The sequence below is a fragment of the Molothrus ater genome, chromosome 3 (assembly GCF_012460135.2).
Source record: "Molothrus ater isolate BHLD 08-10-18 breed brown headed cowbird chromosome 3, BPBGC_Mater_1.1, whole genome shotgun sequence".
NCBI lineage: Eukaryota > Metazoa > Chordata > Aves > Passeriformes > Icteridae > Molothrus > Molothrus ater.
In genome coordinates this window covers 101,895,126-101,921,379 of record NC_050480.2, presented here as the reverse complement: position 1 = coordinate 101,921,379, position 26,254 = coordinate 101,895,126, and the positions used below count along the sequence as shown (strand labels likewise).

The 26,254-nt window shown below is 36.6% G+C and overlaps 1 protein-coding gene across 6 annotated transcripts in view; it reads left to right on the top strand.

Annotated features, from left to right (window-relative positions):
• Positions 1 to 26,254, top strand: part of EPHA7 (EPH receptor A7) — a 178,592-nt gene that overhangs the window by 7,603 nt on the left and 144,735 nt on the right. For all 6 annotated transcript variants that reach the window (XM_036380217.1, XM_036380212.2, XM_036380216.2 and 3 more), the window contains exon 3: positions 1,031 to 1,700. In XM_036380217.1, coding sequence (XP_036236110.1) covers positions 1,031 to 1,700 — 670 coding nt within the window. The remainder of the gene's footprint in view (positions 1 to 1,030; positions 1,701 to 26,254) is intronic.

The following is a 26,254-nucleotide window of genomic DNA, read 5'->3' as shown; positions in this document are numbered from 1 at the left end:
GCAGGCACTGAAATGTTACAAGAAATGTGAAAAAAGGTGAGAGATGAGGATTGTTTTGGTTACACCTGGGCAGATCTGCCTGGTTGATTTCAGTGGAAGGTTTGCCATTGCTGGAGGTGCAAATTCCCACGCTACCAAAGGCTGTTAAAGACTCTGGGATTGTTAAAGGCTTACCAGCTCGTTATTCAGTTGGTAACCTAAAGAAAGAGAATCAACAAAACTCAGGCTTTGAACCAGAGAGCTTTCAGTCATACAGGTTGTTTTTAATTCTGTGTGTAGTCTCATGGTTCATTTGAACTGCCAGCTAAATGAAGTTTGCCCCTTCTAATAGGGGTGCAGCCACTGGACAAACAGTGGCTACTTATGTTTTCAGTTTGTAAATAAAACAGAAGGTACACTGAAAGAAAGGGAGACAATTAAAATGTTTTCTTCTTTCTTTCAGATTTTTAATTCTGTCAATTTTCTCTTGCCCTCTCTCTATGCCATTTCGATCACATAGGGGTGGGAATCATCTGACTCATGAGTTTCAGGACCTGATCCCATGCTTTCTATATACAACTGCAAGTTTCACTGGAAGCTTTATATGCACGAGTTTTGTGTACTCTAATGCTAAGCAATTTCAGTTTCTAAGATTTCACTGACATTAGGTTTCTTTGAAAGAGAAGCTGCCTCACTCCTTTTGGTCTTTGCTCGCTCAAAACCCATTGTGACATTAAAGAAGTGTGTGTGAGCTCAGGGTGAAATCAGAACGTGGTATGCTAAACAGCCTTTTCTGAAGCTGCCCCATTTCAACTGTGCCCATGATATGACAATGATTTTTAGAAGTTGTATGTGGGAAAGACATGAAGGGAGAGAGAGCCTACTCCTGTATTAATATATATTTTCTTCATTTAGGTGCTTAACAGTATTTTTAACAACTTACTGTTAAAAAGAAGGGAAATGTGAGTTGTGCAAAACTTCTTTAAATACTCAGTAGTTACAACTGGTGACATACTTCTTGTTTATTACTAACTGTTTGTTATCATTTTAGTGGGAAGAAATTAGTGGACTGGATGAAAACTACACTCCTATACGAACATACCAGGTATGCCAGGTGATGGAATCAAACCAAAACAACTGGCTTCGGACTAACTGGATTGCAAAAAGCAATGCACAAAGGATTTTTGTAGAACTGAAATTCACTCTGAGGGATTGTAACAGTCTTCCTGGAGTTCTGGGGACTTGTAAAGAAACTTTTAACTTGTATTATTATGAAACAGACTACGACACTGGCAGGAGTATCCGAGAAAACCAATATGTAAAAATAGACACTATTGCAGCAGATGAAAGTTTTACCCAGGGTGATCTTGGGGAGAGAAAAATGAAACTTAACACAGAGGTGAGAGAAATTGGACCTTTGTCCAAAAAAGGATTCTATCTTGCGTTTCAGGACGTAGGGGCCTGCATTGCTTTGGTCTCTGTCAAAGTCTACTACAAGAAGTGCTGGTCCATCATTGAGAACTTAGCTATTTTTCCTGACACAGTGACTGGCTCAGAGTTTTCCTCTTTAGTTGAAGTGCGAGGAACTTGTGTCAGCAGCGCGGAGGAGGAGGCGGAGAACTCGCCGAAGATGCACTGTAGCGCGGAGGGAGAATGGTTAGTGCCTATTGGAAAATGTATCTGCAAAGCAGGATACCAGCAGAAAGGAGACACGTGTGAACGTAAGTAAACACACAACTTCCTGTAAATTGTAGGTCATGTTCTACCAGATTTTTCTGTTTGTTTTTTTTTTAATTATTATTATTATTTTTTTCGCTTTTTTAAAAGAGAAATTCATCATCAGTCTGCTTTTAAGGTTTTCAGATCCTCAATCTATGAAGTTCACACTGGTTAATCTAAATCAGTCAGTCCAATTATGAAAACCAGTGGTTGTGCAATGCAGTTTTAAATTTAAAGAAAAAGATTGAAGTCGTAAGTATAAAGACAGGTTTAGGACTAAAATTATTAACTGATTAATGTGTTGCTTGTACCTTTTGGTAAGGCTGAGTAAATCATACCTATCACAGAACATTGTAGCAATCATGTCAGGTATGAGTAGGTAAACAGTTTGTTCTTTCACATGATCCCTGACATAATTATAAGGAAGCTAAAATGTATGTAGTAGACAGAATGGGTGTGGTTAGTAAGGGGAAGAATACACCCAAAATCAAAACCAAGCTAAAGATTTGTTTCAAGTGTGTAAAAACTAAATGCAAGACGGATATTTCAAATAGAATATCAAATTTTGAGAATAAAGTATGATATGCTTTCTATAATTTTTTTTTGCACAAAACTAACTCTAAATTTTTGGCATTCAGTTGAATCATTGTGATTATTTTAAAATACTAGCTGATCAGAGACTATTGAGTTGTACTTCCTGATTCAAGACTAATTCAGTTAACCATGTTCCTAGAATTATACTTACCCTTAGCCTTGCTGTTACTGGGGCTACAGGCATAAGATATTTCTGTTTAGCACGAGAAAAAATATTTTATTGTCTTTGCTTCCAGTAAGAACAAGAGAATCTGCAGTTTGTTTGGAGACGGGTATTTTCATGTACATTTAATACAAGGTCTATAATTTTTATCACAAGATAATGCAAGGAGTTCTATCACCATATGTTTATTGCAAGATAGGCAGATGTTTGTTGATGAGAAATATTGTAAGTGAAAGAGTGGAAGAGCCCCCACAAATCTATGCAGAGGAGAAATTTACATCATCTCAAAAACAAAGCTGGCAGTGCTCACTGAGTCTGAGGTGCCTCAGTCTGATGAGGACTTCAAAAACTGTAGAGGATAAGTAAATGAGTCTCTTTATTAATAGTTTGTCCACATGAAAAAACACAGTTCTGTTTTTGACGAGTTTCTATGAGGAAATTCAGGAGAAGGTGAAGTGAGTGGAGTTGATCTGAGGTCTTCGTAGCTCCACACAAATCTTTCATTGTTCTGTTGGGAAAGGATGAAGTCTTAAACACTGCAGAGGGTGATCTCATTAGGAGTAATTGTAATGTGAAAAACTGCCCCGGCAAAACTGTTCAGTAGACTGTATTAGAGTTCTGTTAAAAATATTAAGTGCTGTGTCCCGTAGAAGTCTGTGTTGAGGTTTTAGATTTTTTTTTTTCTGAGTGACTGATTTTTTTTCCTTTTTTTAGTTAACTTGCTCTTGATTACAGACCTAGTTATCTTTGATGTAATTAATATACTAATTTTATTTGACTTTCAATAAGGGAGAGAAAATATCCCAAAAAACCCTCAGTGTATGTTAGGAAGGGGGTGGGGGACATGAGCTGAGTGAGCATGGCAGGGATGGATAGAGAAGAAATTGATGTTTGGTGACTGGAATTCAAGTAACCTATTTTTTTGAACAGGCTTCTTAATTTCTAACTGCGCTGATGTTGACAAAAGAATTAAATGATAACTTGTACTTGAGCCTGGTGGCGTGCTCATTTGCAAGAACATTTCCCATTTTTGGCTTGCTTCCAAAGCAATCGCTAGGAGAACACGCTACTCTGGAAGCAGTCCAGAGGATCATTTATGGTATTTTTCCTCTTTTCTTTCAGTGATCCTGTTAAGAGTTTCAAAACAAACTCTGGCCCCATATTGAGGCAGCCTAATGTGTTGGAGAGGGAAAAGGTGGTGGGCAGGCACTCGTCGAGTGCGCGCCGAGTCGGCAGCTCCGAGTCAGACCGATCTGGGTGACGGTGGCACAGGCTTGTAATTGCTCTCTGCGTGTCCTGTCTGGGCTCGAGGATGTTATTAACTATGATCAGCTATGGAGTGACCGATAATGCAGCTGGCACACTGATACTGCGTCTGTTTTTTGTGACAGATACTGAGAGAAACTTATCTGTACATTGACACTAATGCAACTGGCTATCTGTTACTGTCAAGCTGTGTAACAGATCAAGAGGAAGCAAGTTGGTGTGTGCTTCCTTAACCCAGAGCTTTTGTAGCCCTGTCTGAGGGCTCACTTCTGCAAATACTTTGTACCTGGCATGCTGTGTGACTTCTTTGGGACTACTCAGGGCAGAAAGTATTGTGCTCTGTCAGGATGGGCAGACGTCTGTGATTCTTCTCTCACACTTGCTAAAGCTCTGCTGAATTAGCACAGTAGGATTGTCTTTTAAAGATACAGAATAATACCTTATCTGTTGTAGCAAAGGTAGAAGTAGATGGCCACATTGTTGTTCCAGATATCTCTTCAGCCTGTAACTCAGCAGGGATTTTCATTTGTGTTTTGCTAGCTTGATTGGCTGTCTGTGATTGAATAATGTGTTCTTTTGCATACAGCTCCTCTCCTGTTTGTGAAATTTATTGAGTTCAGATACTCAAACAATTGAATTTTGATTTATACACAACTCTGCACTGGATGCATTTTTTTTTTTTTTTTTAATGAATGTAAGTAACTTGTAGTGCTGGGAAGGATAAGGAAGAAAACAATCATGGGTGGTGAAACACGTAATCTGGAAAATAAGGTCCCCTGCGTTCCCTCTTCATTGCTTGATCTTTCAAAGTGAGTTTTTGTTTGGTTTTTTTTTCCTTTTGGATGTACACCGATTACTTCTCACTGTACAAGTGCCAAAGAATCCTTGTGACCTCAGTGGTCTAAAACATACATAAGAGAGCCAAATTTCAGAGAGCTCACAAATGCAATTTAAAGCAAAATCTTAAAGCTGTGTGAAACAAGCATGAGGAAAGCAGGTGAGCCTCTGAACTTTCAGCTGCAGATTGTTTTGCTTATGTACAAGGAGACTCTTTCCTGAGTGTTGATCTTAGATCTGATGGTGTGTAGCGCTAGACTTAGGTGTGGAAATCGTACATTTTAAAGGATCATCTTGAAGGGTACCTAGCAGCAGTACCAGAAAGGTACTTAGACATATTTAGTTCTCCTAACACTATGTATTGCATCTATTATGGAAAAAATCCCCATCTAATCAACCAAAAAACTGTCATCCAACCAACTAAAAAAACCCCAACCACAAAAACCCAATGGACTTCTCGGTAACTGTAGTGGACTCCCAGTAGGTCTAACTTGGACTTTTCTCACAGTGGAGTTCATTTGATATGTTATGCATGTAAAGGAATACACTGTGATCAGTGATTGATATTTGAAGGTGAAAATAATTCTATGAGAGCTTCTACTATAATGTATTTTCCATCTGTTTCATGATAGTTGAGGGTGGAGAGGGAGAGATTTAAATTTATTTAATCAGAGCAGTAGAGTGATATTTCAGAAGGTATGAAGCTTTTCTTAAATATTACTGAACTGTGAAATTGCATAGATCACTGGGCAATAAGTCCAAAAAACCAAATTCCTAGGGAAAGCCAAATGGATGCATTTTACTGTTAAACCTATTATAATACTGTATGCATTAACAGTTGTTTTATTGGCCTCCAAATGAGGAGGGGATTATAGCTATTTGCACATTTTGTCTTGGTGAGGTAAAAAGGGAGCTACAGGCTTTTCTTTCCAAACTTTGTCAAGTGCTATACACTGTGCCAAAGAGCAAGCTGCATCTGTTCCTTCTCTTTTTTCTTCTTGGGACAAACATTTTATCTCTTCACTTTGTGAGATATTACTTGATAACAGATCCAGAAACTGAATTTACCTTATGTGCAACATATTTGTGGTAAAGTATGTGTGGTTGTGGTGTGTTTTTTTTTTTTTTTTTTTTTTTTTTTAATTTCTTGATTGTTTTCTTTTTTAATGTTACTCCATTTTTCCATTTAGGAGCTTACGTGCCACATGTTTATTAATAGAGGACAATGAATTAAGATGGGAATGTGAATAAGTTGTAATTAAAACAAATATTACTATGCTTCCCAAAAGCCCAGGTTGCACATATTGTGAATTGGGTGTAGAGTTCAGCTCAGGGTGTGTGTCACAGATGCGGGTGACCTGCAACTTAAGTAACCTATGCTGACATTCCTGCATTTTCAAGTTGAAAATTTTTTGCTTTGTGAAGATGAGGAACATGGTGAAAAACTTTTCAATGGCATTTATATCATCAGGACTTTAAATGTTTCCTCTTTTGAAGAAGAGTTACCTGTCTTCCATTTGCTTCCAAAATTACTCTAGGGAAGAGAATGTAATTAGTTTCAGCTAATTGAACCTGAGCAGAGAATGAGGGTATCTCTGTGTCACTGAGTCTTGTCGTTTTCTCAGAAGCCCGTAGAAGTTCAACAGCAGAGCATCTATCTCCTTCTCTTTTTATTCCCTAACATATTAAATAACTTTTCTGTTCTTTTTAAAGACAGACCAGTGGGATCTGATATCAGGCACCGCATACTGAATATTAACTATTTGATTAAAAAAAAAAAGTTTAAAAGGTAGGTATCTTTGCAAAGGATCCTAGCAGGGTTCAGGAAAATAAACTAGATACTTTAAAGTGAAAGTAAGACCTTTTAGCTAGATGGTCAAGAATTACTGAAGGTATTTCTAGCATGAAATAGAGAGCTTTAATTTCTGCTTCAAGCCCCCTTTTATAATTTGTAGAAAGTTGAATGTTTTGGCTATCATTCATGCCTGTAGTCTTCTGACTTCCCTTCTTGTCAGGGAGATGTGGTACAAATATATATTTTCTTGCTATATCTTCCTTTCAAAACAGTCTAGTGTTCATAAAGAGGATGATTTTTTCAAATTTATTTGTCTCTCTTAAGTAATTTGGATTTCTTTGACCTACTTTGTTCATGTTCTTCAGCTTTCTGGATGTGAAAGCACAGGGGATAGAAAGGGAAAGGAGCCATGTCCACTGTTAAAGATGATCTCTTTGGAAGTATTTTCCAAATGAAGTAACACAAAATGGCTGGTGTTCTTTCTGGTCAGGGCTGGCCATTCACTGAAACAAACTGATGCCTTTATGCTTCATAACATCTGTTTCAGGTCTCTTCTGTGTTGTCTTTTGGCCCTAAGATACAATTGATTTTTTGTAGCATTGCTTTGCCTGAAGTATCTCAATTAGTTTGATAAGTCTGATTTTAGGATGTCATAGTTTTGGTGATACAGCATTCTCTCCCAAATGTGACAAAGAGATGGGAGAAGTAAAATGATGAGAAGTCAAAGTGATAAGTAATGAAGGCAGTCAAAACCATCTAGTTTTCATTGATAATGCCATCTGAGTGATCCTTAAAACGAATTAACTGCAGAGCTACTGACAGGTTTAGTTCACAATAAACTAGTAGTTTTGCTCCAGAAGAGCTGAAAGAGGTGAAATTGCAGATGCACATGGGCAATCAGGAGCCCACATCCTAGAAGTGGGGTTGTTGGATAATGCAATTGAATGTAGAGCTCTTTCTCTCTCCAGTCTCTTCTCCTCTGCCCTCTGGCCTGTCCCTCTTCCCAGCTTCAGCTGTGTCCAGGAATTAATTTTAGTTTTGCATTTTACTTGAGGTTTGATGAATAAGAATTTCTTCAACTTAATTTGCTGTGTGGTTGTTGCTTGGGTGTTTTTTTGGTCAGATCAACTGCTGTGCACAGATTTTGAAATGAAAACAAAACCAGCAATGAAATCTAAGAGAATTTTAGTAATATCTCCTTTAGTTACAGGAGAAGCACTAAAACTGTCTGTTTTACGGGTCTGGGATGCCACTACTGAATTAGCTACGGTTGCTCAACAGCTGGGCCATTAACTCCTTAGCCATAAAGTGTGTCTGCTGTTTGTTCTAAATGAAGCTTTAGTTGGTATTTAGAAGTGGAATCTCATACTGTCAAGTCTGTTGCCCAAAACCATACATTTTGCTTCTGAAACAAACTTTTCTGCCCAGAAATCTTTTGTGAAGGGTGCAATAGGTGTCTAATGGCTTTGCTATTCTTTTCTAAGTTTGCTATGTTTCTAAGTATAAACAAATTTTCCTACATGAAAAAGAAGCTGCTTGCTTGGAAATTCTGAGAGGGTTTTTTGATTTGTTTGTTTTGGTGTGGGTTTTTTTGGCTTTGTCCAGGGTTTCTGTTAACCTTTCAGAATTAGCCACTAAAAATAAATCTAAGTATTTTTTAATTTCTGAGTGCAAATGGGAGAAGTCACATATAATCCTCATTAGGAGTATCATAAGTGTACATGCATTCCATTAAATATGACTATTAGCTTTTTAAGAAAAAGTGAAGCAAAACCCATCCAGAAAACAAGGATTCAGGAACTGAGAAAAGAGAATTAGTAGGTTACAGAGAAACTGAAAGTAAAGATCAATTAATGGAAGAACTGATCACAGAAAAGAGAAGAACATGTTAATAACTACTTACCTAATTACTTCATGTATCTGTAAAACATCTATTATGTCTGTGGTGAAATGCTGTTGAAAGTTGTTCAAGAAAGCTGTAGTTCAAAGTATAAATTTTTCTTTGAAAATAAGGAAACTAAGGGCTGAATTTGCGGTTTTTATTTAAGAAGTGAGACAACCATATGGCAAGATCTATGTTTGGTATAGAAGCTGAAAAAAAAAAAAGGAAATTATGTGGGCAAAATGTTTGGTTAACTAGATTAGGTTTTGAATTTTGATGCATCCCAAACTTCCTCTGTTATTGTGAAAATATTTGCTCCTCAGCAACAGTTCCTATATATTAAGCAGTATTAAATCCTTAACAATATCTTTCTGTTTTTACTTGAGAAACTGTGGAGATAGTTTTAGTGTTGGTTTTCAGTTAATATGCTTGTACTGTAGAGTAAAAGTTAATTCTTGCTTCTTGACTTCTCAGCTGGCTTGCCTTATGCTGTGCAAGCTCTGTCTGCAATGCTAATTTAGTTATTAAAGACAATAAGTTGTACAGAGTTTATCACAATAACCTATGTGTATTGACACTTTTTAGATTGAAAACAAATAAAACATATTCAAATTAATATCTTGAAAGTCAAAATGGATTTTTTAAAGTTTTATAATAAGCTATATAAGTTACATGTATATAACTTAATTGTGTTGTTTTTTGCCTCTCCTAGAGGTACTGTAAGTATTACTTCTGTAAAAAAACTTAAGACTGCAACCAAATTGAGAGTTAAACAGTTTGTAGGAGTTTCCTTTTCGAAGAATTAGGAAAGTATATTCAGGGAGCTTATTAAAAGCCAAGCACTTGAAAGGAAAAAAATGTAGATGATTTCTACTGTAATCCTTCACAGAGTGTTGTGGCATCAAAGAGAATCCAAAAAAGGGCAGGTTCACTATTTAGGTCAGCATTACCTGACTTTAACTTCATAAAAAGAAACACCTCTTTACAGAATGGTGTGTCTAATTTCTTCTATAACATAGCATTGTTGTGCAAACAGCAGCAGTAGCAAATGCATTTAAGACATTTTTATTTAAGACATTCCTTAGAAAAGCTTTTATCCCTGAGCACTTCCTAATCTTTGTGCTGCTGCTGTCTGTCACAGTGAGTTCTCTTGTTCCTAATATTAATGAAAAATACATGTTATATGTGGAAGTGAATAGTATCTGGTTAATAGTTCACAGCAGAAACTGTGGTAATCTTGTGTTTCATTTCTTGCTCTCAGACACATCAGCAATGTGTGCCTGGTGGCTCTGGTGAAAGTATTTCTGTATACATTTCCTCTCATGACTGCTTCTGACTTTACAGTCTCCCTAAAAAACACAACACACCAACAAAAAGGAGAGCGTTTGTTAAATATTTAACACTTTTTTCCTTCTATTTTTCTTCATTAAGAAGAGATTTTCTATTTAGGAAAAATTATCTCAATGACTGTATATGCTCTTTGGAAAATTTTGCTTAATATCAAGCTAATTTATAAGTCTAATTCAGAGTAGCAAAGGCAACCAAGTATAAAACTTGCATGCAGTAAGAATTGGGTTCAAATACTGTATTTCTTGAGTTTATATCCTGTCAGGGCATGTATTTGTACATTTTTATTTAGCTGGGTGGCCCCACTGCTTGTCTTAAGGAGGATAAAGTTGCTCAGATCTCTAACAAACATCAGGGTTTTTTACCCAGGGTAATTTGATACTTTAATCTCTTAATTTTTGTGGTTTGGGTTAGTTACATTTGTCTCTTGGCAATACATGGCTCTCCTGCAATAATAGTGCTAAGCATTTTTCCAGTAAAAGTCTAATTAACTACAATTGTTAATATCGTCTGATACCAGTGCATACCTCAAATGTGTGCAATTGATGGGAAAAAGAAGGAAGTACATGATTGAGAAACATAATTACTGTTAATATTTTGCAATGCATTTAGTATACATAAATGCAAAAGTTATTTTCTTGTTGTAATTGTGCAGTACACTAAGGCTTTAGAGAGACTGGACTAAGTCTACAGCTGGCTGTCTGCTGCTATTTTTTTTTTTTATCAAAAAAAATTCGATACTATGTATTACCATAAATAAACATACTGAGAAAGTGTAAAAATGAGGTTTCTACTTTTCACTAAACAAGTTGTAAGTGTTTTAAGGAGGTAATGCCTAATGCAGGAAACTATCTGAAGAATTGCAGACTGAGGCACCATCCCCAGAATTTAATGGAAAGAATCCTATTACTTAATGAGAGTAACATCATATGTTGATGTTTTCCTACTGAGGAAAGTGCTAAAGTTTTAGGTAAGTGTAAGCATATACTTAAACTTGAAACTTCTACGTTGATGAAACATATTTAAATGAATGCTTTATTAGAATTTTAAGAATTGCAATATTGTGCTGCTATAAATGTATGCAGAGAAGTGAATATAAACAGGACCCTAAAATTCCACTGATGATACATTTCCCACTGGTGAAATTTACAATCTCTAGCATAATTAGTGGCTATAACTTGTTGTTATTCTTTCCTTGCATGTAGTGAGTATGATATGTCATGGAGTGTGAGCACCAGATGACTGATGTTCATTTTGCAGTGGATGGAACACAGTGGAATAAACTCATGTGAGGGGGTCAGGTGGTGTTTGGAAGTCTTCTGGCAGGTGACTAAAGGGGTGTCCTCGTGTGGCCTCATATGGCTATATGCATGTGACCTGCTGTACATTCCCTTTCTTTGTCTCACTGCAGGTGTCCTCAGAATGTGACTGAGCTGCAGGTGTCCCCTGAGAGTTGCTAGAGCTAATTTTTTCTCAAATGACCATGTATATGCTTTATTTCCAGTCTTATAACATATTGTACACAACATATTATGCACATATTGTGCATATTTTCCTATGGAAATCTAAAGCCATTTGTAGGAGAGGGCAGGATGTCCTTCGTCCACTTCTGATGGATCATCAAAACAAAACTTAGGAGTTGTATGGAACTTGTATTAATGACCTGATCCACTTGACCTGAAAAGTTAAAATAACATGGGGCCTCCAATCCTCCAAATCCCTCAGTTTACCAGCTAATGTTAATTTGTGGGTAGTAAACATAGTATTTTTTTAACTTCCTGACTGTACCAGGTTTGTTTTTTTTTAATTTTTTTCACTAAACTATTTAAACTATTATATGGTTAGATTTTGAGAAAAAATGATACATTTAATGAAAATGTGTGTGGTGCATATTTGAATCAATCAATTTGTGTCCACAGAGGGATATAGATGGTGTTGAGAAACCCATTAAATCTCTAATATAAAATATTGGAGCCCTTGCTTAGCTACCATGAAAATTCTTAAAGAATGTTGGCAACTGAGGCTTTGTAAGTGAAGTTTATGGTATTCCTAAAAGTTTGGCAGTTTGTGTGCCAAACGGCTCAGCTTTGTTAATGCTGGAACAAATTGCATGTTCAAAAATTTGTCTGTGGGACATGGTCTGAGTGGGCAACATGTGTCTGTGGTCACTGGCCATATTTACATGACCTCACTCAACTCATGTTATCCAGGCTTAGGTCAATTATTTTTCTTGCTGAGGACAATTTGAGCTTGCATCTCTTGCTTCAAATAGGGCATGTCTCTTAGGCCAACATGCAGTCACTGTTAGAAGGTTTTATTAACTACTGCTGAAACTTGTTCTGCTCATAGTGTAGCAGTTAGAACCATTCATATGGAGTGATATTCCAATGCCTTAGGTTATGAGCTTTCTTTTTCATATATTTACTTATATATATATATATATCACACAGACATGCATATAAAATATAAACCATTTAATCTTTACTATTTGTGCTCTAGTGTTTCCAATGTTGACATAAATTTGTTTTGATTAATTACTTGCATTGTGTATATATGTATGTATTTATTAGGTGAATGGTAGAACTGGAGAAAAAGTTCTACTGTTTTTTTTTTTTTTGCTTATAAGAGTGATGTGTTTGTATGTCAAAGGAAATGGACATGTATTGATCTTTTCCCTTGTTTCTGTTAGAATGTGTAGCTTTGTTTGAAGTCTTAAAATATCAAGAAATAAAATGTAACTAGAAAGAAAAAGGTTGTATGGAACAGATTTTTTTTTTTTAAGATAATATTTGGTATTTTGTTTTTAATTTCTGCATCGAGATAGTTTTGGGATGTGGCTGGAATACTTTCAAAGAGATGGTATTCTTACTTGATTTTATTTTTTTGGATCAGGCCCATGATACATCTTCTTAGCTGATATCAACCATTGAATCTTAGATATTTGATTTCTCATGTTTCAAAATGTCAACGTATTTTTTCTTGATCGATTTATTTGCACAGTAAAGAAATGAATTAACTCTCCATTTTATTTTTTTGCTCAATTTATTGAAAAGGTTTGTTCCATATCAGTAGCTCTTCAGGAAAAAATAACATTCATTATATTATTTTCTGAGTATATTGTAATTGTGACATTGTTCTGTGCTGGTTATGCAAGAGCACATTTGTCTGTTATACAGAGAAATTGACATCTTTCAAAGTGTGGTCAGTTTTATTGGCACTAACTAGAAGAAAAGAGTAGTGATAAAGTCCTTCCAAATGATAACTACAGGAAATGGATATTGTTTTAACTGTTAGCAAATCCCAAAGCTTCACATTTTCACCTAATTATCTCACCTATGGACATCTCAGCTGGATTTCATCTGCAGTCTGATGCTGGGAAGTGTGAAAGTATTGTGCTTAAAATCATAATCAGGGCTGAAAATCATGTCCCCTTGTGCAGATGGAATAGAATTCTCAATCTCTGATCTCTGACTGTCTCTTCTCTTTACTTAACACTTATCATTAGTTGCATACCACCAAATTTTCTCATTAAAAGGCATAATTTTTTTGTCTTTATCATGTATATGCTTGTCTGTCTGCTTTTGTTTGTCAGTTAAAATAAGTCTCTACTTGTCCTGTTATTGAAAAAATCTTGTCAGTGGAATCGCTAGTGAATAATACTGGTAAACAAGGGAGAGAAATGACATCTTTTTAAAACAGTTTTTCTTTTCCCTGGGCAAATGTGACATAGGAGGAGACAATGACATACCTACTTTTGATCTTTTATCTTAAAGATTTTCTGTCATATTTAGAGCCACAGTCATTGTGTATTGTGTATTATTGTTGTAAAAAATCATGTATCCAAGAAGATAAGATTCAAAATTCCATGACAAGTAGAGATGAATGGTTTTTAGAAAATAAAGCACAGGCTGATAGCACAAATGATGTGCAGTGTCTGAGTAAGGGATTTTATTTCTCTCCTTAGTACAAGGACTAAATGAAAATGCAATACCTGTTCTCACAAAACAAACCCCACTTTTATAATTCTGCCATTTAAAGACATTCTGTGTGTTTAAGCAGTGACAAGGGTATTCATTATTAATTAACATTCAGGAGATAACTGACTGTCAGTTGCCAGTCAGAGTGGAGCTTGGAAGAATGTTGACATTGATTGATGGACATTATTCTGGGACTATGCACAAACAACCTGCTCAGGTCATCTGAATACATAGAAACATTACAGATCAGCTCCCCATACACAAAAAGCTCGGGCTGTCCTTTCTGAAGGGAGGATATCCTTCCAGGTGTCCTAGACTCATTTGATTTTTAAGTTAAGCCTTCACTTTCCTGCACTGTGGGTCCTGCACAGTTAAGAAAAGTTCATTTTAGTCTGGTAAATATAGATAAAAAAGGTCACTGCTCTGTTTCTAGCTGTTTGTGATTGAGGTGCTTCAGCATTCAGCTTGAAGCAATATTTTTTATGTTGCTTTTTGGAGTGCTATATGTACTTACCTAATGGATATATAGTAATGCATTTTTTTCTATGGGGAGAAGAAAAATCCTCAACTCCTAATTTATATTATTTTGAAATACAGAGATGGAAGAGGCGTTTCATTCTTGCTATCTCTGTGATCTCTTCAGAAGTGAGTTTTAAATACCTGCAGTGATACCAGTTGTGTGCATCTCCTGGGATCAGTAGTGTATTTAGATTCAGTGAAGTGGAGCCGCCCTTACGGCGCCCTCACACCTCCTTTTAAAGGAGGGTATAAGCAAGCTCTTAAGTGTGTCACATACCAATTCCACATACCCTAAGCTGAGTAGCCTGTGTGTCTGAACTCCTCCTGCTTCTTGTGGTGGGCACCTGCTGGTACAATGGTGGTGGTACGTAGCTAAAGAAACAGAGTATGGTGGTTCATGGGCTGTAGAGACTTTCAGGGAGATGACACTTTCCTGTGTAAGTGAACAGCCTGGTCATCAACATATGATAAGCACCTGCATCACAGATTCCTAATTTTCGTCATTTTTCTCAATTTTAATTTTTTGAATATGCTTCCAAATATATCACAGTTATTAACTAAGACAGAGGGCGGCTCATTAAGGTGGTTGAAAAGGAGAGCTTATGAATGGAGCCCTTTTCCTGTGATTATCCATGGGGGCAAAGCTCCTGTGCTCTATTACATGACTCTGTCGGTTAAAAATTGGATCTGTCTTGTGTTCTTTAAAATCCCCATAACTTTGAGCTTTGGGAGACATCGCAGTTCCACCCACTCCAGATGGAAGAAGCGTGCTGCTGGGAATCCCTTGCCAATCTCTGTCCCTGATAACAGTTTCTGAAGCATATTGGGGAAATCTGTTGAGAGCTGTTATAATTCCATACTTGTGTGCCAGTTTTCTTTCTCTGTTTCTTCCAAGTATCTGCTACTGGGGTTCCTTTATGCTTCTTTGGGGCTGGCAGGGTATTCCTGCAATGAGGCAGAGCTCCCTGCTTTTACCCAGTGGAAAAGGACACCACAAATGTTTCTGTTGCAAAACTGCTTATTTTCCCTTGGGTAAAATCTTGCTTGCTTTATTCATAAAAAAAAAATAAAAATAATGAGTCCCTTGGGACTGCTTGTGAAAGTAAGAAAAACAGGAGTTGGCCCCATGTCATAACCATCTGTTATTAACACAAAGAGCAAGGGCCCAGTCTTGCAGTCCTTGCTAAAAGCAGTTTGTTTAATAGGAATTACTACAAATATGAAAAATGTGTGTTTTCCTCATTACTGTGAGAATATTCCCTTCCAGTAGTGAAAAAAAAGTCATCATGAATCTTGGTGTACAATCACACAATTACATTATTTTATATTGCAGTAGGCTGTATGCAATAAACATCTCTTTCCAAGAAATATATGTATTGCAGTATTTTCAAAAATCACTTCACCTACTTTCATGCATATTTTTTTACATAGTACATCTTTTTTATTTTATTGCTGAATTATGACTGGGTTTTCTTTTCTACTGTTTTTATGACTGAGGTAAACATATATATATTTTTTTTATTTTTATAGCAGCTAGTTTGAAAATGATGCCATTTTTCCCTCTCCTCCAGAAGAAAATGTTTGATTTTTTTACTTGATAGATCCCACACACTCTCCAATCCCCACCCTTAATTTATAAAAACAAGTGTTACTGGAGAACTGAAATAATTTGATCCATCTTGCCATGCCATGCTATGGCAGAGAGGTAGTTTTGGTGGCTGTTACTTCCATTCACCTGTAGGATGAACTGCTAGGTTGGATTGCATTTTTTTCCCCCAACTTTGTACCCTCCTCTGTATTTTGTATTTCTGTCTTCATATTTAAGAGGATTATTCCATACTATTTAATATTAACCCCATATCTCTGTAAAGGATCAGCTTGATGTCTTCCTGCCCATTTTTTTTTCCATCAGTTCATTACTAGTCCTGAGAATTATGCCCAGTCCTTGCAAGGTAACTTGAGCCATGAGTGTTAATAGGAGCATTTAATCCATGCTCCTTCACTTCTGGCTATAAATCTGTTAGGCAGAACACGGGTTGCTGTAATCCTGTTGATTGCACCTCAGTGGCAGGCCAGTCCCCTGGCAGGCTGTGGTGCCTTTAAGGGTGCCTTTGAACAATCAGTCTGGCACAGAGCACAAGCAGCACAGCCCAGAATCTGGGAAAATATATCAATTATGATAGGAGGCTGCGTGTTTCCATGGTGTATGCAGAAAGACAGGAATTGCTGTATTGGATCAAACAAGTGGCTTGTCAAATCCATTACTCTTTTGCCAGCAAATGTCCAGTAGCAGATGTTTGGAAAAAAAAATATGAAGGAACATCAGTTTTGCTTTTCTTCAACCCAAAATCATTCTCTACAGCTCTGTTATGTCTCCTTTATGTCCTTTCTCCAGTTATTTTGTCATTCAAATGTTAGAATAATTGTTTTCATTTCACGTAATGGATATGTTCCATATAAGCTCCTAGTATATTTTTGTGATATTTCTTAAGTTTGTGCCCTCAGATTGAAATAGACTGGAAATTCTACAGATGTTTGCATTACTAACTATTCAAGCCTTAAATTTATACTTTGAACTTGACTGAAAAGGCCCTTGAGGATCTGATGTAGAAGGATACACAGTAACAACACTCCATTTATTTCTGTGCATTTAAGGATGTAGATTTTTAACAGTTTGATTGGGAAAAGTAAATTCATAATTTGTAAATGGCATGTAGGACAAATACAGTAGAATTTTATTACAGGAACATTACAGAAACTTCTTTTTCTGTATTTATGGACACTTTGGGCTATTGAAGGGTTAACCCCCACCCCCCAGGCAAACAGGGTATCACTTTCCTTAAAATGCCATTGGGAAACTGAGATAAATGGTGAAGCATTTTCTGTGTTGACATGATGTTCGCCTGTCCGATTGCATCCTTCCCAACAGACAGCAGAGAAGCAATTACAAAAAAAGACATCTGTGCCAAGGTTTGGCTAGCCAGGGAGGGCAAGCTCTTGTGTTTAAGAGGTAGAGAATCCAATCGATGAAAATGTCTGGGCCTGTTAGCACCAATAAAGCTGAAGGCCACTGGGAAGCTCGGGAAGGGTCTTTTGTTGCGAAGATAGAAAAGAGGCCGAAGCTGTGACACTTGGGGAGGAATAGGGTCAGCCAGTACGATCATCCATCTTCCTCAATGGCAGCTTTCTGTCAGTTTTTAACCCTGCTCAGCAGAGGATCTAAACCCCTATTGTTGGCACCAGCCAATTCTCAGCCAAGTGTAAATGAAGTTAATATTCACTGACCTTATGCATAGCCAATGAAGGCCCTTGATGTCATCCTGAAAATAATGTTATCTGACACTTCAAAAAGCAGATGTTGGCAGGTTGTTTGTGGTTTTTTGCTGAGCCAGTATGCAAAGATGCATTGTTTAGGCACCTCGCATTTAAACTGATTTCCATAATAACCACAAATAGGCCTTTTTGACCTTAAATTGACATAGTTATGGTTTTAGTTTGCATATCATTATATGCTGCTCACAAAGCCTGGCTAACTTGCACTAAGTGGTCAGGGGAAAGTAGCTTGGTTCACTTAGATAAGAAATATATGGGTCAGTGAGCAAAATTTATTTATGCTGATTAAACAGTGAGTTATTAAAATAGTTTAAATAATTCAAAGCAGACATTTTTAGAGCAAAATGAAGAATAGCATTTTATTTTGCAACATACCTCCCTGAAAGGAAATATTTAACAGAAGTAAAAAGAAAAAAAAAAAACCACTTTCAGAGGTACAGACAGCTTTTATTTTGAAAGGCCTATTGCAAGCAATTGTTAATGCCTTCCTTTGTCTCCAGTAATATTTTGTCATGGTGAAACATGATTATTTTAATGTTTTAATTACAGAAAGTCAAATAATTCTTACAGGTTCCACTTTGCCAGAAATTTGTCTAAGACAGAAGCATACTGGTGATATCTGCGTATTTGTACAGTGCATGTCATCCAGACAGATCCTCAAACCTTCTGCAGACTTCTAGAAACAGAACACATCCTCTTCTGTAAAAGCCAGTGTCAAACATATGTTGTAACTCTAGGGTGAAACATTATGGTTCTTTTTCAAGCACAGTGCTATTTCTCAGCAGCCTGTGGTTCTGATTCGAGGAAAGTTGTAAACATGTACCACACATGGGAGGTGAAAAGTATTTGATTTGGTTTATTTTTCTTGAAAATTAGCTATAATTCTGGCTCATGTGTGCTTATCTTATGTGAGATGAGCATAATAACATATGGTAATAAAGTGCAGATGCAGGATGAGTAGTCATTATTAATAAAAATATTCAGCTGTATCAACCAATGAACTTGGCACAACCATGTTTTTCCCCTCTGTGTAAAAAATGCAGCAGCAGGTAACAGAAACCTAGAAAATTCTCTATTATGCCATGGTATTGGTGTTAAAAATGTTTGAATAATGATAGTACAGTTAGCACCTTTTAGGCTGCGATGCGTTTCTGTCCTTTTGAAGTAGAACTCAAAATATCATGACTCTTTTTTTTTTGTTTGGTCAAAGAATGAGTTAATAGTTGAACTGAGAAAACCTGATAATCACAGTTGCTTGGGAGGCAATTATCTGACAAGCTGGCAAAGATGAGAAATAACAGAACAGATCTGCATCTAATTGAAATCACTCAAATCTGATCTTAAGATAAACAGTCCTAGTATTTTTGGAAACTGTGTTATTGATTGTGTTCTTCCCATCAGTTATGTTTGTTTGTACCTGTTAGAGAAGTGAACATGTTTCCTGTAGTAACAGATTTCCTTAGAAACTCATCAGCTAGAGATTTCTTTCTGTCTTTGCTCGATATTAACTCACATCAGATGGGATTTAACAAAAAAAAAAAAAAAGATAAATAAATTCACTAGGTTCCTGGATGAAATTTCAAGGAATTGGTGATTGATTTTGTTTGAAGTACAACACTGTATTTCATTAGCTTCTGGTTATTTGTGTGATGTCTGTGACATATGACGGCTCAGTCATATAGCTCAGATGATTAAAAGGCTAATTTTAGTTTAGAACTGATTTTAATGGGGTGTCTGATAGGACTAATTTGTCCAGATAGATTAAATCAGATTCCCCCTCCCTGCCTGCCCCAATCTTATATTCAGTTTATTCTACAATTATTCTGAAAATACATGAAGTTAGCTGAAAATTTCTGAAATATAGAATTACAGCCAGCTACTGAACAGTGTGGAAAGAGCAATGAGCCAGAGAGCACTGAAAGCAATGAGGCACCTTAGTGGGCCTTTAACAAGCCCTAAGTCTGCTAAGCAAGCAAATTAATTTGTTTAAGACTTTACAAAGACCCATTTCTTCTGTAAGTTATATTGAGTAATAACCAGATTGAGTCACATTTTCATTTTACTACTCTCCTGTAAATTGGTTTATTTCTGGCTCAGTTTTGTTAGTCTGTCCCTTTGTCAGGCTTTGTCCTATGAAAAGTGTAGAATGCCAAAAGAAACATCAAACTGACCCAATTCTGCCCTCTTCTCCGGCAGAAATGGATACTGAACTACAGAAGTTTATTTCCTATTTCTGGAAGGAGACTGTGAAAGAGAAATTTGCCTTTGTGAATTAACCCATGGACAGATTGATTCATTTCATCCTGTTGGTATTGAATATTGTTCTTATTTTAGTTGAAAGTTTGCAAAATGCTAGCTTTCCATGGGCAGGTCACTGAGGAAGTGATCCAAAAATAATATAAATTGAAAGTGTTTGGTTTAATGTACTTTTCTGTTTGTTTGTGGTTTTGGTTTTTTGTGTTTTTTTTTTTTTTTCCTTAAACAAAACAGAACAAAACAAGAGATGCTTTGGAGTAAATGTCAGCAGAAGATTCATTAGGGGATAGGGACACAGGTAGCTGGGGGTGTGGGGAGGTTGTTGGGGTTTCTCCTGCTGATGGGAGGTGCTGCCAGCTGTGGGTTTGCTGCTGACATTGGTGCTGTGTCTGGGGTTCTGATGTAGGAAACCTGTCAGAGACTGCAAATCTGAAATTCTTGCTTGGAACTAGGTTGTTTTTTCTCCTGGTTAATTTCATCTGTAAGAGGTGAGGTCTTCAACAGCAGATTTTTTTGGCTGTTTCTATTGTTTAGGATAATATATAATTTTCTGGACTCTGGGTCTCCTCAGAAACAGTCTGTATGGATCCGAGTTCATTTGTATTGCATTGTTAGCATGGCTGTGATTTTCTTTGACAGTTACATCAGCTGGGAAGAGAAGAATGGAATTAGATATGAAAAATTGCTTTGTTCTCCAAAGTTTCTAGAAAACATCTTTGAAGCTGTGCTATGAAATCTCTAGCACGTCTGCAGATGATTTGTACTAATAAAAAATAGCCAGCAAAACTCTGTTGGAGAAAATAATATTGGAAAAAAAAAAACCACAGTAAAATCAATTGCATGAGGAGATAGAATATTTAGTACTGACTCATCTTCCCTAATCAGTAGAAAAATGGATTGTGTGACTAATAAAGAATCACCTCAAAGAGAACAGTTAAACCATGTACCATTTTGTTGAACAGATCAAAAATACTGTAAATAACCTACCAATAATGAAATACATGATTTTACAACAAAGAACATATGCCATATGGGGAAAAAAAGATCAAATGAATTGCGTAAAGCACCTGCTGTCAGATTGAAGCCTGGGAATATATCACTGGGGAGAGGGAAGGAGAGGGTAACTCAGTTATGAGGAACTGTGGACAGTGAGGAGATGCAATCTAAAGATAAGATTTTGGGCAGGGGCTGAGCTTGAGGAGGATGGTGGTATTTCTCAGCTTCTACCCTATACTTCAGAGTGTCAAGATGTGGGTGAGCACAAATGAAAAGCAGGAGCTCTCCTTGCCATCGAAGGCATTCCATCTGAGGGCTGGCGTAGCACGGCAAAGTGGTGTCTGAATGCTGTGCACAGCATTCATTATTTGCACATAACCAACACCTCAACCAGCATGCGGTGCACGGGGGAGCCGCTGTCACTGATGTCACAGCACCACACAGCCACCCTTGCTCTGCTCCACCAGGTCTTCGCTTAGAGCTCTGCCTTGGTTTCGTAACGTCAATAATGCAAATGTAAAAGAATAAAGGTGAGGCCTGACCTTGCCCCTTTGAAATGACTGTGAGATTGTCTTTACCTTTCAGAAGCGCTAAGGTCTATTTGCTGCCTCTCGTGTTTTTTTTTTTTTTTTTTTTCGTTTTTTTTTTTTATGGCAACAGTTTTCACACATAGAGAAAAGATAATTTTTAAATAGATGAAATATCAATGGTAAATACTGTGGAAATACCTTTCATAAGTAATAAAAAAAGAAGGGTTCATTTGTAAGCACAGCCATATTCTTACTTAGTGGAGAGTAAGGTACATTCTTCCTCTTCCCTGCTGCTCCTCTTTCTCCTCAAATGGCAGAGGGTGTGACAAAAGTTAGGTTTTTGTATTACCCATGCAAAAGACCTCACTGTGTTTTATCCACATGGCAAAAAAGAAAGGAAAAATACCACTAAAAAAAAAAAAAAAAAGATGCAATTTGAATTTGTGATCTCAGCCTAAGGTGATTGGGCTCTGTGCTTTTCATTAAGCAAGTTGGAATGTCTCTTTTCTTTATGCACCATCACCAAGTGCCTGCAAAATTGGAAATTAAAGATGAGCTGAGTAAAAGAAGAATGGTTCTGAAGCTGAGAATTTATTGTTTGGTTTTTTTTTTTTAACTTCTTTAGCTTTAGACAGACACACATAGCTCATGTAGCTGAAATTAATTGGGTTCCCACAATATCAGGAATGTCTGAAATAAAAATTATTCTTTAATCCCTCTGTATGCATCTGTTCAGTCTCTGAATGTAATTGGGTCATCTTTTCAAAGTATTTTCTACAACTGGAAGGAGGAGAAGCCATTTTTTTCTTCAAGATAGAGTTTAGATGGTCATTGAGAAACAATAACAATAACAAAGCCATGTGATTCTTGGCACTGGAATATAAAATAGATAACCAATTGCTTTAGAATTATGAATTTTTAAAAAAAGTAGAAATTAGAAACTTCATATGCTCAAGCATACTTAGATTTTGAAGCCCATTTTAAAACCCTCATTTAAAATAACTGCAAAGTTGTTTGTTTTTTTTTTTTTTTTTTGGTTGGTTTGAGATTCTTTTTCTGTTTTTTTTTTTTTTAAATATTCTTTTATTTATGATGAACCAGTGTATCTTGAAGGACTGAACCTGGGATCTTAATTCATGTCATACACCAGTGACAGGACTGCTTAGGAAGTGACAGTCTAATCATAATAAATTTGAGCAGCTTTTACCTGTATAAAATCATCATGGGCAAAGTGTCTCCAAGTGTGGGAGAACATTTATTTGTTGCATAGGTAAAGGAGGATAGGATTTAACTTGTGGAAACACTGTTACCACTGATGAGGAATGGGGGGGAGAGAAACCCCTTGGGGGCTTTGAAAGATCCAAAGTAAAAACTGGATTTGTATGGCTGATGAATAGCAAAATCATCCTTTTTCTTGCAAAATCAGCATATTTCTTGCAGAATTCACCAAGCAGACCATAAACATGCATGGTTGTCTCTCTCCCATATGACTGTGGAGGCCCTTGTGGAGTGAAATCTTTGCTGCAGCCTGCATGTGAAAAATACTCTCTACAGCCAGACTGCAGAGGACTTGGAGCACACGAGATCTGGCCCTTTCACAGACTCTCCCATGCAGCACATCAGGGAGCACAGGATTACACTCCAATGTCTGTGTAATTAGAGTGTCCCTATGGGTAAAATTTAGGTTAAAAGTGAGGAAATATCCTTCTACACTGAGCAGTAGAAGGTTTCTAATCAGGGCACACTTGTTCCTCTGTGCTGAAGAGCGCAGGATAAAACAGGAATTGTTGGTGCAGAACAGGCATGTCAAGGGGAATCCAGGTTTCAAAGTGGTTTAAACTAAACAGGAGCAAGTCTTAATCTGTTTGCATGGTTACAGCCAGGAACAACTGGCTGTGAAGACTGCAGTGAACCTCAGCTTGCAAATCAGATGTTTAGCCATGAGTTCCAGTGTCTCGTTTCTTTAACACTGAATGCTAAATGGAGATAAACTACTGGATATGCAATACCAGTCTGATTATTTCAGAACTGTATTCCTCTGCATTTTTCTACTTTGCATGTGTTTTTTACTTCCACTGAAGTAATGCACAGTTCTCTTGGTATGCACCCCTAGAAGTTTACAGCCTTGCTGCTGCCCATTTATGTTATGACATCTGCATTCCTGGAAGGATCAACTCCTGCTCTGCTGAATTAACTGAAATACCCCATCATTCACTGAGTTTCTTTGCAGCACTGAGAGGTAACACTTAATCCTATGCTAAAAATAAAGTGCAGGAATTTGGTAAAGTTATGCTGGACAATAAAATAAGTTTGAATTTGCCTCATTGCATGAAGTGCCTCTTGCCAGCTCTTGTAGTGTTGTCATGAGCTTTATGGCAATTTGCTGCTGTACAGTTTCAGCTCCTGCAGAAATATATTTCAGTTTCTATTCCTTAATTTTTTAAGGGTCAGCTGTCAGGCATTTCTGATGTTTGACAAATGTTTTGTAGTTAAGGATATCAAAAGTAGATAATAAGTGATAAGGGATAATCAAAAAAGAAAAATGGAAATATTCATATTTTAAAGTCTCCAATGCAAATAAGTAGAGGTGACCCTCCTACAGTTAGCCCTTCTGTATGCATATCATTCATTAGCCAGGGAGTTTAAAGTTTTTTGTTCACATGTGTTTTCCAGTTATGGGCTATTTAGGGCTGTGTTAAAGTCCAAAATAATCTGTTTGCTTCAAAGGAAGAAAGTAATGCCTTCTAGGCAGTATTATTTTAGGACGAAGAGAATGCCTTTCTATTTTTGTCACAAAGCTCTCACCTGTGGTGCACCTGAGGCCCGAAGGGGATCATCTCAAAGGAGTTAAAAATGGTTGTTCTTTTATTAATAAAACACCATGTATTATGTTTATGCCTGTCTTGGCTGCTTTCACAGAGGTATCTCATTTAAGGTCATTAAGAACTTATTGATACATTTATTTTCAACACAGTGTGCTAATAACATTCAAAGGCTTTAGTGTCTGGCTACTGTGCATTTGCAGAAAGTTACAGTGTCAGGTCAGCACACATCCTTCTTTTCTATGATAAATGAAGAATATTAACATATTAGGCTAGAAACAGAATTAAAATATTTCTACTATCAGCTTTCTGTCTTATATTTCACTTTTTTTTTCATGTTCAACAGTACTGAGGTAGGTAATTAGTGTATCATATGGATAATTTTACATTATCGTTTTCAATTTGAAATGATGGTTAAACATAGTTTGAGAAACTTACAAAATGATGTAGTAAAAGATAATTCTCTAATATGACCAGGAGTCTCATACTCTCCCTTGCTGCCTCAGTAAACACAAAGAGTTAATAGAATCTCACAGTACACTGGTAGAAATTCAGAACAAAACAAAATTATGTGTACATCATGGACAAGCAAAATAATTTTCTTCCTATTTGTAAAATGATCTCTTTTAATTTGGCCACTGGAGCAACTAATAAGTTCCTAAAATCATAAGCTTTGTGTGGAAAATATCACTTTCTACAAAATACTCCAATTTATGCATGTTTTTCTGCCACGACATCTTATTAACATGACATAGGTTCATCCACTTTTTCATGAAAAGAAATGGTAAATGTCCTGCTGAATTTATTTATCAAGCATTGCATAAAAACTGGATGCCATTTTCTGTTTAGCTGCTCCCACTGGGGTTTCACTGGTGGAAGTTAGAAGGTGTAATTTTGTCCTTGGTGATGTGGATGGTGTGAGTGTTAATTTAATTGGACCGGGAATTACCAAAGTATTCTGCTTGTTATCTTATATTAATTTTCATGACAGCTAGTTGTGATGTCACGAAGCAGAGACATCATGGGTAAAACAAACATCTAGAGGAGGTACATTTCTAAGCCTCACAGACAATGATTTATTTTAAGTTACGTGTAGTAAGAGAAAGTAAGGGGTGTAAAATCAGTGATGTTTAAAGATATCTCACACCTTGCTGTTAGGAAGAGTTAATGTTTTTATTGTGTAGTGGTGAAAATGAAAAGGAAGGTTAAAACTTCTGATTTTTAGCATAGTTGTAATAACTATCTATATGCACTGCTTCCTATACTAAATTTTGATCTGAACAATGTACAGGACACTGAACAATACAGGATCAAGGTTTCTCTTTCTATTTTAATTCCGAAAGTGTTGTCCACTGTCCCAGGAGAAGCGAACTTCATCAGACGTGACTTGACTTTACATCTGCGCAAGAGGTTATCCCTTGTAAAAGAGTAGAGTTGTGAATGAAACCTTTGTCTTCAGCTTCCTTGTAATCCTGCAGTACAGTTGAGCGTGTTAGTTCAGTTGGAATAATGTGCTGGTTTCCTAAAGATGAAAAAAAAATATATAAATAAGCCCTTTCCTCATATTAGGTTCCCAGTTCTGTACTTCCTTAGATTTCACACTACCTGCTTTGGTTTTAGCAACTCTGATTTCAGTCTGTCACCTTCCCTGGCTAAATATAAAAAATTATATGCTCTTCTCCTTGAAGGAGAATATTCAAGAAATGTGATCCCGGTGAGAATGCTGTTTTGAAGCAGCAGGGATTCTTTTTTCCTGTCATTTTCTTAATTTGGTCTCTGTTTCAAATCTTTATCAGCACCTGTCCTTTTAAGGAAACAGATTAAAATGTCTAGGGGTAAACAGAGGATTGATTTGGTGTGAATGTACAGCTTCTGTGCTTTTACAATACATGCAGTTATGAACAGGGATACACATGCTTTAATGTCCTTACAGATTCTTAGCTGCTTTCTTCCCTTGCCTTTGTGCATGCCGATTTTGGTTCATCTTTCACTATATTAGGCATAAATTAAATGTATATTCGAAAATATTTTCTTTTTTTTTTAGAACAAGGAGCACATTGTAGAAAATGCTGGATAATGCAGTCAGGGCTGGAGAGGGGTTATCTGTTGTAAAACGCTGGAGATATAGAAGAAAATGCTAAAGATACTTGGGTTAATAAAATGATAACAATATTTGGAAATATTACAGAATATATTGCAGTAGCTCAAATATATTGATGACTGTCTGACTGGGTTAGAG